A 13,338-nucleotide genomic window follows, 5' to 3' on the forward strand; every position below is an offset into this window, starting at 1 on the left:
TCACGTACAGACAACCCGTTAACCCCGAATACCCCGACAGTGTATAAAATATTAGCCCTTATGGAGCAGGTGACCTCCCTCATCGTAGAAGCTCTTCGGCCTCGCAATGGATAATGCACTGTCTCTGGTGGTTCAGTGGAATTGTCGAGGCTTTGCAAATAAGGCCTCTGAAGTGAACATCCGTCTTCGCGACAAAAAGCTAAAGGCGTGGGCCTTCTTACTTCAAGAGCATAACTCACTTCCTCGCCTTTCAGGATTCTGCGCTTACCATTCACCTTCCATTCCTGATCGCCGTTGTATCACCTCTTCCCTCAGCCCAGGTAAATCTGCAATTTATATTCACACTTCAGTTCCCCACACACCGATCGACCTTTCACGGTGGTGTAACACACGCCAAGAGGTGGTAGCACTCCTAGTTAAGCCTGTACGCACGCCACTTATACTAGTTTCCTTTTATGGCCGTCCTTGTTCCGCATCTCCTAATCTTGGATGGGTTCGTTTTCAGCGTTCTACCTACTCGGGTATCCCTATTCTAGTCGGTGGAGACTTCAACGGCGCACACACCTCGTGGGGTTATCCATCGGATTCTCCCAGGGGTGCACACATCCAGGGCAGCTTTTCAGATAATTCTTTTCATCTTTTAAACCACCCGCATACATCTACCCGTCCACGAGGTGGGCCTTATTCACCTGATTTGACTTGGTGGTTAGGCCCTGGTAGCCCTCGTTGGGCTGTTGAACCAGATACCTGGAGTAGTGATCACAGTCCTATCTTTATCTCACTCACTCCTTCGCGGATACGTAAAATACGCCGTAGCGTACGAATAACTTCATGGGACTCTGTACGCGCAGACAATCGCTTATCTGATTTCACCCCATCATCAGCATTGTCTACTCTCTCTGCTGTTCTTGCGTCCCACACGATTACCACCACTGTAAATGAAAACGAGCCAAACCCGGACATCCACCTCCTGAATCTTTGGGCTCTGCGTCGCCAGGCAGATCATTATGCTGCTCGTAACCCCGATTACCCATCGGCTATCCCCGCTCTTCACCGGGCTACCGCACATGCGAGGTGGTATGAAAAGCGTCTAAGAAGCCAACGTTGGGCTTCATGGTGTGAGCGCCTGTCCTCCAAGCAGAGTAACCGACAACTTCGGCGAGTGTTTCGCGCCATGGAGCGCTCTTCTCAAGTTTCTGATTACACAGAGAGCATTCGCCTTGCGATGAATGTAGATGAGGACACATTTGCAAAACAGGCAGCCAGACAGTTTTTTCCCCACTATAATTCCACCTCGACTTCTCCACCTTGCTTACCGGTTACCGAACCCCCCGATGCGATTACTTCTGACCTAACCATGGCAGAGCTGCTGGCCTCCATTGAACGCCTTAAATCTAACTATGCTTCCGGGCACGACGGCATACCTAACTCCTTATTCTGCAACTTGGAAGGGACTGCTTTGCAGGCCCTGCTTGATGCATTCAATGACGTGTGGCATTCTGGTGTCATGCCGGACGAGTGGAAGCATTCTATTGTTGTTCCAATACCGAAGTAAGGTCATCCTCCAGTATCTCTCTCGGCCCTTCGTCCAATTTCCCTGACGCCAACAATCTGCAAGCTTTACGAAAATATTCTCGCCACTCGCTTATCGTGGTGGTTGGAATCCCATGAGTGTTATCCAGAATCCCAAATTGGCTTCCGCCCGCAAATAGGAACGGAGGACGGTCTTGCTACTTTGGCTGCTGACGTGCTTCACCACTCTCCGCACAGTCATCTTGTTAGAACTGTGATCGTTACAGATATAACAAAGGCATATGATAACATCCTTCACTCGGCCATTCTTGCCTCCCTACAAACTCTTGGTCTCCCTCACAGGTTTCTCCTCGCCATTCACGCCTTTCTAACAAATAGAACGTTCAGTGTGCGTGTTCATGGAAAGCACTTTGGTCACTTCCCCTCAAACAGAGGAATGCCCCAGGGCTCCGTTCTCGCCCTTACATTATTGAATGTGGCCTTCATTCCACTTGTTGCGTATGCCGTTGATATAACCTTATGGTGCTGTCACCCAGATACGTCTGTCCATCAGGCGGCCCTCCAACATGCGCTGGATGTATTGACATTTCGCCTCCCTCCTTTGGGTCTAACTCTTTCGCATACAAAATCCTGTTTCATTCGCATTGGAAATAAAGCTGGCTTACGGAAAGCTCCCACTATAAATTTTATGATAGATAATACCCCGATTCCTCAGGCACAAACCATTCGCATTCTTGGTCTTCTTCATTCCTCTGGGACTGGCACCCCGTGGCTGACAGCCATCCGTAAGACCGCCGTGTTCGCACCCTCTCCCCCGTAGTCTTACTCGGCAGGAGGAGGTAACAGTGCGCCGGATCCGGGCAGGGGCGGCTCTGACCCCATCTGTTCGACATCGATGGCGGGAAAAAGATCTACCAGTGACTGACAAGTGCCCTGACTGTGACACTCCACCTGACGTCTGCGATGTGCGTCACTTGTTGTGGACGTGTCCATCAACGACTCACATTAGGCAACGGATAATCATGAAGGTGGGCCTGCGGTGGAATCACAATTGTGATTATGAGAAATGGACAATGGACAATCGCTACACTGCCAACCTTCTCGAATACAAAAGCGCAACTGGACTTCACTCCTTCTTGTAACTTTCTATCTCCTGCATCCCACTCTCCCTTTCTCAACTTATGCCTTGTGACAAACTTTTCGAGAAAAAAAACTTTTTAGGCGTGCTTAATGCGCTTAAAAGGACAGAGCGATGGCGGTTTGTTCTGGAGCCATTGCACTCGAATGAATGTTGACGAAAACGATGATATAGGTAAGCGGCCGCCGCTGCTGGTATCGAAACCACGTTCTTGAAATGGAGACGCAGGTTCGATCGCGACCATGCATGGCGGCCATGTTTCAATGCAGGTGAAAGGCAAGGCATCTGTTTACTTTGTGATGTGAGAGCATGTTAAATAATCCGAGATGATGGAAGCTATACGAAGCCCTTCACTACGGCATCCTTCATAGCCTAAGTCGCTTCGTGAGGTTGAACCCTATAAACCAAACAAATGAATTTAACCATTCACGATAATCGTGAACATTCCTGGTAGTTTCGGATTGCTGGAGGTCGTAGTCGTTCTGGCCGTCGCGGTCATTTCAAAACGGTTACGGTTAAAATTGTCAGCCACAATTGATTTTCTTGCGAAAGATCATTCACGGGTAGCAACTGTCTTCGCCACACGCCAAGTTCGATGTCTCCTCTGGCGACACTAAGCCCTATGCGCACATCTATATACAGGGTGTTTCATCTAAGATTTTACCTATATTTTAAAAATAGGAAACTTAAGTTTTATTCTCGGTTCTTCTTATAGCTGTTGTATTAAGAGTAGAGAAAAATCAAGAGCCTTAAAGGGTACGAATTAGCTTATTAATTAGCTAAGATTACCTAATTAACTTTTTATTTATACCAGCTAGGATCTGCTTTCATATTGCAACAGTGAGCTACCGGTGTGAGAACGCCAAATAGTATTTTAAACGACAAGAAACGCGCATTTCTTAAGGACTGCAGCGCTGGCAATTCTGGTCGCTTTCGACGCACGAAAACGAAACCTAGCAGTCGAGGCGCGCACTTATGCACGCCCATGAGTGACGCAGCCGTGACGTCACCGAGAGAAACCAGCCGCCTGGAGGCGGCCGCTGCCGCCCGCGAAATACGCGCCTGGAGCAGCGTCATGGTCTGGTAGGATCGTGAGATATCACCAACGCATTGCGGGCGAAGCTTGTCATGGTGCGGGCGTAGCGCTGATGGTATGGGCAAATCAGCCCTCCCTCTTGACTACAAGCTTTGGCTCCCAGAGGGTGAAATAAAAAGAAAAGCAGTAAATGCACAGATATCGCACCACTGGATGTGATGACGCAGCGCCAGACGAGTATTTCACGAGCGGCAGCAGCCGCCTTCAGACGGCTTGATTCGCCCGGCGACGTCACGACTGCGTCACAGGTTTCGTTTTCGTGCGTCGAAAGTAGCCAGAATTGCCAGTGATGCAGTCCTTAAGAAATGCACGTTTCTTGTCGTTTAAAATACCATTTGGCATTCTCACACCGGTAGCTCACTGTTGCAATTTAAAAGTAGCTTCTAGCTGGTATAAAGAAAAAGGTAATTAGTTAATCTTAGTTAATTTTTAAGCTAATTAGTACCCTTTAAGGCTCCTGATTTTTCTCTACTCTTAATACAACAGCTAAAAAAAGAATCGACAATAAAACTTAATTTTCCTATTTTTAAAAAATAGGTAAAATCTTAGATGAAAGACCCTGTATATAGGCCTACATCACCACTTCTTCAAACACCGATCGATGCTCACTGCTGGCTGGACTACATGCTACCTTCGCAATGCTGATTGATTGATTTACAGGAAGGAAAAGGCGCAGTAACTGTCTCACTTGTTTTCCGTGGACACCTCAACCGCGCCGTAAGGGAAGGTAGGAAGGTGGGAGGGAAAGTGGAAAGAGAGAAAGAGGAGCCGTAGTGGAGGGCTACAGAGTAATTTCGACCACCTGGGGATCTTTAACGCGCGCTGACATTGCACAGCATCGAAACGCAGCCGCCGAGGTCGGGTTCGAACCCGGGTACTCCGGCACAGTAGTCGGGCGTCTTACCACTGCACCACCCCTTCGCAATGCTACGTACACAAGCTCCGTATCAGAGACGAAGTCGAGTGCGGTTTCGAGGGTCGTTCTTTGTCGCCGTAGGCGTCACAACAGTGCACTGAGTTCCGCCAGTGCGGCCCAACAACAACAGTGCCTGGAGCACTCCGTCATACTCGTTCACCCTGCCATTGTTCCTCTTCAGCGCCTGAATGGCACACTGGCAGATGAGCACTTGACGAAGAAAAGTGCCACAATGTTTATTTTTTTTCTTGTCGAGTCAACACTTTGCAAGCACGGGGATTAACAACTTCAGTGAGCTCACACCACATACAGCCCACGAAAAGTAATTGAACAGTTACACAGAGGTAATCGATTTCAGTTACGTTATTTTTCATCTATTCTTTTGTTGGCATAGCAAGAAATGGGGTGGCGCAGCTTGTTTGATTTATTGTCTGTTGTAGTACATACGTTGGTAATTTCACATGCAGTTGCTTTTCGGAGTTTTCTTTGCCTTTTTTTTTTTGCTAGCAGTTCACTAATAATCGAGTATTAACAAAAACAGCGAGAATTACATTCTATAAAAAACATTCACTCCATCACACATTCATGCAATGAATAAATTTCTTGTAAGGTGTTACGTATAAGTCGGAAAAGGCAGTTACTTAAAACCTATTAAACGAACCATCTACGTTGCCCCGCGAAAAGAAACGAAGTGGCGTCCGTGTGCTGTGCGATATCAGCGCACGTTAAAGATCCCCAGGTGGTCGAAATTACTCCGTAGCCCTCCACTACGGCTCCCCTTTCTCTCTTTCCACTTTCACTCCTACCTTCCTCCCTTCCCTTACGGCGCGGTTAAGGTGTCCACAGAGCAAGTGTGGCAAATACTGCGCCTTTCCCTTCCTGTGAACCAATCAAATTAAACCATCTACGCAAATAAACCCAAGCTACGTATAACTTCCCGTTAGCTCTGCTCCAATGTTACCACAAGCAATGCGCGGTTGTTGCTTACATTGTTATGGCTCATTTAGCTTTATTTGGAGTAGTTTCACATGACCCATTTACTTGTTACGACTTGACTCATACTCCAGGCGTGCTTACTTCCGAGTAGCAGCAGCGCAGAAGCTCAGCGGGGACTCCTGAGCAAGGATGGGCTGGAACCACTTGTCAAGACACAATTCACTTCGCCTGATGGGGCTGGTACAGGTGGGTCACCGCCGCTTGCGGCAGGAGGCTAGCCTGGCACCGAATTTTTATCTGTTCTAGGCCGTCATTGCACACGCCACCGCTGGTGGTGGACGACGGCTGTTGTTGCGGCGCGCGTCTTTCTTTCCCTCTTCCTTTTCTTCCTTCTCTATATTCTCTTCTTTCTGCACGAGGCAGCGGAGGTGGCTCAGCTACAGAGCCAGTAGCAGGCCCGTGCATTTTCTTTTCCTTCTTCCTACAGCCACAACAACAACTGCGACCTATTACAACGCTTTGATAGCGGCTTACGCGCTTATTGAGGAGTCCCTGCCCCGCAGGCTGCTAAAACTGCATGCACGTATGCCAGGTGGGATAACCTCTGTCTTTGAAGATTTGGGCACGTGCTCTTGGCAGCACCCATCGAACGATGCGCACGAAAATATATTCAGCATTGCACGAAATCGTGCCTGTCCAGCTACAGCCACAGAAGACTTGTTGTACAAGTTGTTTTCAACGCGCGGCCGGCTTTTACGATTATGTGCCAAGGATAACACAGCTGATGTGATAGCCACAAGTGATATCCCCTCTTATCATGCTCTGCATAGCGGAAAAGGCAGAGGACGTTTCTTGCCTGCCCCTATTCTTGGTGTAGGCCGTCAGCCCTTCGTTTGTTTTCTTTTTGTTTTTGTTTTACTCCTCAAGACATGACCACGCAAGCCTTTGATTTTGTAGAAGCCACCGACGTCTCAACGCGGTCCGCTAAGTTTGACGCTCCATCCCATGCGGCGCTTCGGTGACTGTAATGTGGAGGAGAAAATGCCTCCAAGCAGCATATTGCATTTTTTTTTGTTGTGTCCCCTCTCAAGATTGTATGCTGCGAGAGAAATAATTTTCAATTCAAAAATAAATACGAGCGGAGCGTGCCCGGCGCGCAAGCAAGGAACGAGTTGTTAGATCCTGGAAGCCTGCAATATGGCACGTCTACCTCGCAGCTGCCGAGACGAGAGTATGATCAGCTACCCTGCTTCCGCTGACACTAATATCTCACGCGCTTCTCTACTTACTCACCACTTACACGGACATACTCCAGCACTACCGACTCCAAGGGTGCACATATCCTCCCGCACACCGCGATCTACCAAGATGCGAGGCCGTCCAATGGCGCAAACTACAAACTGGCAGCTTCCCACACCCCCTCTTATACAGCAGGATCTTTCCGGATCAGATAGCCTCCATGTGTAAACACTGCTCAAATCCGGCCACACTCATACACATGGTGTGGACTTGTACACATTACAACACAGACAACTCAAATACCCCAGAGACGTGGGAGTCTCTCCTGTGTACTTCCGAGCCAGCAGACCAACGCTGGCTTATCCAGCGCGCGGTGGAGGCCGCGGCATCCCAAAGGATCCCCGCCGACCTCCTCTAAGTCAGCGCAACCGGTCCTTTGACTGGTCCCCTGTTCTTGGGCGCAATAAAAGAGTTCATCACCACCACCACCACCTCATGGTACTCCGCTGTAACCCCATGATTACCGACAATTTTTGTTCTAAATCATTGAAGTTTTAATTGCTCGGTTAGGTTTATAAGGGCTGATTTTATTTAAGGAATTTAACGTACCAACGCAACAACGGTTATAACTCATATGAGAGATGCCGTAGAGGAGGATTCCGGATAATTTCGGCCGCATGATGTTTCAACGCGCACACTGACTGTACAAAGGCGTCTTGCACTTCGCCTCCATTGAAACTCGGCGACGCCATCCGGAATCGAACGTATTTGATTTGGTTTGGTTTGTGGGGTTTAAGGTCCCAAAGCGACTTAGGCTATGAAAGACGCCGTCGACCACCTGGGGTTCTCTAACAAGCGCTGACATCGCACGGCACACGGGCGCCGTGCTTTTCGTCTCCATCGAAATGCTGCCGCAGAGGTCGGGGTTCGACCGCGCAACCTTGGGCACAGTGGTCGAGCGCCGTAACCACTGCGCCACCCCGGCCAGGTCGAATCGAACTTGAGTTCACAGGATCAAAAGATGATGAAATAATTTTAGTGTCGATTTAATTCTATTGGCGTTCACATCCCACACATATTTAAGTACTAGAATGCACATTTTTGCTGCGCGTGTGAAGGCCAGAGCTCCCGCAAATATTGGACTTAATTATTGCAGAAAACAAAGTGTTTTTCATTTCAATAACTACTTTTGGTCACATCCTTTTTCTGCACCTAATCCGTCAATCTTGTCTAAGCAGATAACACGCTGTACGTAAAACCGCTATAACGACGTCATAAAGGGAAGAAACAATACGTGCCGCAACAGTTCGTGGTTGAATTAGACAAGATATGCTATCGGGCTGCTCACTGCGGCGCGAATAGCGCGTGCTTGATTACCCTTTGCAGGTTGGCGAACACCGACTGTGAAGCACGCGATTAATGTTTCAAAAGGCGTGTCTGCATTCGATTCGGTGTTAGGCTCCATTTCAGAAATCACTTTTCTCCCAGCCCTACAAGCTTTCCTCTCTTTTTATTACTTGTTAGAGTTCATTTCATATCTTACGTCCTATTCATCCCTTCCTTACACTATTCACTCTGTCCCTCACTGAGGGATAGAGGCGTCCATCCCGCAAGACGCATATTTAGTGCTTTTTTCTCGCATCGAACATTAGGTATGTGCTGAGGTAAGCACTATTTTGTGACTAACAATGGACTACAGTTCTGTAAGCACGTGCTCGTTTCAAACTAAGCACTCTATGTATGCATGCACGCATACATACCTTGGCTATTTTGGTTTCCATGACGACGCAAAGCCCTCCGACACCAACGAAGCAACCTCGTGTTGTTTGGGTTCTCTGCTTCTCGGGTGTAGTTTCCGGGAGACAAAGCGATCGACGACCAGGCTGATGATAGTGTCAACGCACTCTCAGCGCCAACTTTCCAACGATAACGCGAAGGCGCCTCAGCGTCGTCGTCTGGGCGGTAAAAACCATGGGTAAAAACACCCCCGCGAAGCCACGGCGTCTCGAAGGGAGTCGCCGAGCGATAGCGCGCGAATCTCTCGTTACAGCTCTACAGCGATGACGCCCCCTGACTACTGACTCGACAGATGAAGTGCTTTGAAAAGCGGGTACCTCGCACAACGCGGCGCAGCATGGAACACGCCTGTAAACTCTCCGCAGCCTCGTCCTATTTATAGGGCGTATTTTCGCTCACCGCCACGTGCATGGATTCTTTTTCGCGCTTCTAATTTTGCTTTACTCTGCGAGCAGCAGGAAACAGAAATGTGTTTATTTAAGGGCTTCCCATACAATAATAGGTCACCACACGATGCGCGTGCATTAGCGCACTTGGATACAGCAAAGACGTCAGCGCAGTGTGGTATACCATTTTTACGGCGCAGCACCACAGTAGAGGTCTTTTTTCTTTTTTTGCTTGTTTCTTCTTCTTGATTGGCATTGGGCGCGAAGGATGAAGACGAGGAAGCGGATGTTGACAAGTGAAAGCAAGTGTATATATCTGAGTAGCATGGTTAAAGTGAATACGGACAAAGCTTTAGAGTACCAATTACACGGAGCCGCCGGAGCTCTCCAAGTCGGAGGCTCACGACGAGAACCCTTAAATTCTTGACAACATCTCTTCTTAATCCCTCGACTCGTCGCCGATTGGGCAGGCCTTCTGACGCAACAGCAGCCTGACGCCTCTTAAGTGGGCGGACCCACCGTTCTTCCAGCGGATCCAACGTGGTCCAGTAATATACAAACCAAGAAAAGCGCTAAACTGCATGCAACGCTGGTATCATGTGACCACACAAAGTACAAAGAAAAAGTAACAAGTAGTAGCAGTATAAAACATTTCGGTTACATGAGTTATATGGCTTAAGGGCAGGGTTCGTTGGGTCCTTAGTCCGGGACTCTGTTGGCTGATACCACTGCACGAGGTCTCGCCACCAAGATCCATTGTTCCTGCAAGGTCGGAGATGGACAGGGCCACCTCCCAATCCGCCCACGTTGTTTTCTTTGCGAGGTATGGCTTTGTTTTCTTGGCAAGCCCATACCATATGGTAAAGGTCTCTTTTTTGGCCGCAAAATGTGCATTCAGGTGTGAAAGTACCCGGACTTAATTTGTGCAGTCTAGATGGGCTGTTGTAGGACTATGTTTGTACACGCCTGAGGTGACACTGATTTATCGAGTCCTTTAGCAGGTGCTGGTAATGTTTGTCTCGCTAAGCGGACGTGTTGCAGAATCTCGCGATATGTAATGAGGGGCTGGGGGTGGTCATGTGAGGGGAGTGACGAGGTATACCGGGAGAGGAATGCTCAGGCTGCGGCGTGTGCATACTCGTTTCCCTCGACCCCTTGATGACCAGGTAACCATATTAGTTCTTTGTCTGGAGGCTGGTGTCTTGATCGGGATAGGATTTTGCAGGCCAAGGGAGAAATCCGGCCTCGCATGTAGTTTCTGTAGGCTGTTTGGGAGTCGGTGATGATGTATATCGAATCGGTATGTGTTACGACTAATGCAATCGCTGCCTCCTCCATTTGTGTTACGTCTGAATTTCTAGCCGCAAGCCCCGATACTGTATGGCCTAGACGAGAGACGGCTACGGTGGTAATGTCTTCGCAGGGACCCACAGTATCCACAAGGAAGGCTCCTTTGTCCTTACAGTAGCTCTTATCCATCGTCTTGACTCTTGCTTTGCGCCGCGCCTCGTGATACCCGCGATGGATATTGCGTGGTAGGGACATGATGTGGAATTTTCCCCTCCATTCATATTGATACGTGGCGAGGTTAGTGCACGAAGGTTAGTCCAGGTTGACGCAGCACACAAAGCACAGAATCACAACAGCGTTAACCTTCTTCTAGCACTAAACGTTGCTACCACTTTGTCGTCGTCTGTGTCACTCTTTCTGATCGTCGTCTTCTTTAGCGTCCAGCTATGCAGGGCATATATGTCACAATATCGTCGCTGCTGCGTGGTGCAGGGAAGTAATGCCAAGCTTTTCAAGTACTTGCCGTACAATGGCCGTACCAGAGAGGGGGAAAGTTTGCGTTACGAGGTGAACCTCTATGAGTTCGTCGATGGTATTGTGGATGTCAAGTTTAAGGAGCCGGTAGGTAGACGCAGTGAGGGATAGCTGTAGGCCATGCGAAGTATGGTGTCGAGTTGCTTAAGGTACGTTCTTTCGTAGCTTGAGATACGGGGGTAAGGGGGTTGCGTAGGTTATGCGGCTGATGATAATGGCCTGGATTAGTCGCAGTGTGTCGTTCTCTGCGCTAGCACACGTGAACTGGCAATACACGCACAGGGAAAGAAAAGCGAAACTAAATTGCATACGCGCACAGACTTCACACGATCCAACACACCTACTGAAAGGACAAACGAGCTCAGACGAGAGCGCCTCCCCTCTACATCTCATCGCGGCGCAGGCCAACCGAAGCTGATGTACACACGTAAGAGATTGGCCATCTACCCTCCGTTTCCCACGAACGGCGTTGCCCGACGGAAACTGGAATGCTTTAACGAAAGCGAAACCATCTGCGCGCCGCCATTTAGACCCCGTCTGCTCAAGTTAATAACGGCCTGAATGTGCCTACCTTACAAATCTCTCAGGCCTCATCCTTCAGATCCAGACTCTATAAACAACTGAAAACCATCGCTTGCACACTTCACAGATCACAATTTGCATCGTTTATAACAATAAATAACTAGAAGTGTCAACTTAAGGACGATTATGTGAGTAAAAAATGAAGACTATAGTCTTGTACATGTAATTCTCCAATTCTTCACCTCAGCATATCGCCAAACCAGGAAACCTTAAAGCCTGAGTTCAAATTTCACATTATCGTCTGTCAGGCCCCACCGCGATGGTGCAGTGGCTAAGATGAACGACTACTGGACTGGAGTACCGTGGTTCGAAGCCGACCACCGGCAGCTGTGTTTCGATAGACGCGAAACGAAGAGGTATATATCAATATGCTGTACGATGCCAGTGCGCGTTGAAGATCCTCAGCATGGTGGAAGAAAGAGAAGTGATCAGAAGGCGCCGCGAGGGCCGGCCACTAGGGCCAGCACCGGTACTGGGGGCCTGTCTCGTCGCTCATTTCGGTGGCGTTTCTATGGGCGCGTCTTGGACGGGCGCTTGATTTTGACACATAGGTGCGTTCACCTGCTTGAAACATTTTTTTTTTTTTTGTTGGAGGTATGTACCTTTATATTTCAGCCCATTTTCTGGGTTATAATTCGACCCGGTGCAGCATGAATGATTTCTTAGCTGATATTCAACTTTGAGGTTTACGCGATAGTTGAGTAATGTAATATTTGCTGAAAGCACTCGAGTCAGCGCCTAGTAAAAAGCATTCAAAGGAGTGCAAGACAAAGGAGTGTCACAGTGCCCTCACTGTGACACTCCACCTGACGTCTGCGATGTGCGTCACTTGTTGTGGACTTGCCCATCAACGACTCACATTAGGCAACGGATAATCATGAAGGTGGGCCTGCGGTGGAATCGCGATAGCGATTATGAGAAATGGGCAATGGACAATCGCTATACTGCCAACCTTCTCGAATACATAAGCACAACTGGACTTCGCTCCTTCTTTTAACTTTCTATCTCCTGCATCCCATTCCCCCTTTCTCAACTTATATGCCTTGTGGCAAACTCTTCGAAAAAAAAAAGAGTGCAAGACAACTAATTAGCCTCCACAGCTGCCAACATGCGCAAGTTGTCCGAAGCTATCGGGATAAAAAAGGGATGCGGACACCATGGAGCGTCTACGAGCTTCGCTTTTGGAATTTAGAAGCACGATGAGAAGAAATTCGAACAGCAAAGCACGCTGTTTGAACAACATGCTGACACAACTCTCGTGCTTTTCTGCTGCCACCCAGACAAGCATAACGACGAGATATTCACACAGCATAGCCCGTAGGTGCACCAATGTTTCGCGTTTCTTTTTGCATCACCTAGCAAAACATTATGGCACAATTTCAAGCTAGGATGGTACAATCTATTGTATTACTTGTATATTGAATGTGTGACCAGAGAAAGCTTTGTAGTCCTTAGTCCTTTTTTCTTATCTCTTATTTACAAGAAAAGACGTAAGTACGTGTGCACGAGGCATATAAGCAGACACCTGAAAAGAAAGCGGCAAAAGAAAGTGCCGCTGAACATATGAAGCCTCGCAGCAACCGTGGTACATATGCCGTCATTCGATTGTTCGAGAGCCAGCTAGCTGTTTGTACCAGCTGGCTATTTTTTCAGCTACCACAATAGCGTTTAGTGGCTTATGCGGCTTTCTCGAATTGCGCAACTGGTCTTATTTTTTTCGACCGTCTTTGTCTCTGCACTGTCACAACCTCACTGCAACATAGTATCAGGCTATGTGATGTCATATTTACTTTATGCTCAGCGTATGGAAATGCAGCGTGATTAGTCGATGGGGAGGTAAGCATTAAGTGTACAGCATATTTTCGGAAAACTGCTTCTACCCTCTCCAGCA

General features: G+C 48.3%; 1 protein-coding gene across 2 annotated transcripts in view; it reads right to left on the minus strand.

The window, feature by feature from the left end:
* The window catches only part of LOC146199092 (N-acetylneuraminate lyase-like), a 33,358-nt gene extending 24,444 nt beyond the window's left edge, over positions 1–8,914 (minus strand). For both annotated transcript variants that reach the window (XM_084592708.1, XM_084592707.1), the window contains exon 1: positions 8,619–8,914. In XM_084592708.1, the coding sequence (XP_084448834.1) occupies positions 8,619–8,639 (21 nt within the window). In that variant the 5' untranslated portion in view covers positions 8,640–8,914. The remainder of the gene's footprint in view (positions 1–8,618) is intronic.
* Positions 8,915–13,338: the final 4,424 nt, after the last annotated feature.

Source organism: Amblyomma maculatum, chromosome 2, assembly GCF_055883805.1.
Source record: "Amblyomma maculatum isolate TAMU_Amacu chromosome 2, ASM5588380v1, whole genome shotgun sequence".
NCBI classification, from domain to species: Eukaryota; Metazoa; Arthropoda; class Arachnida; order Ixodida; family Ixodidae; genus Amblyomma; species Amblyomma maculatum.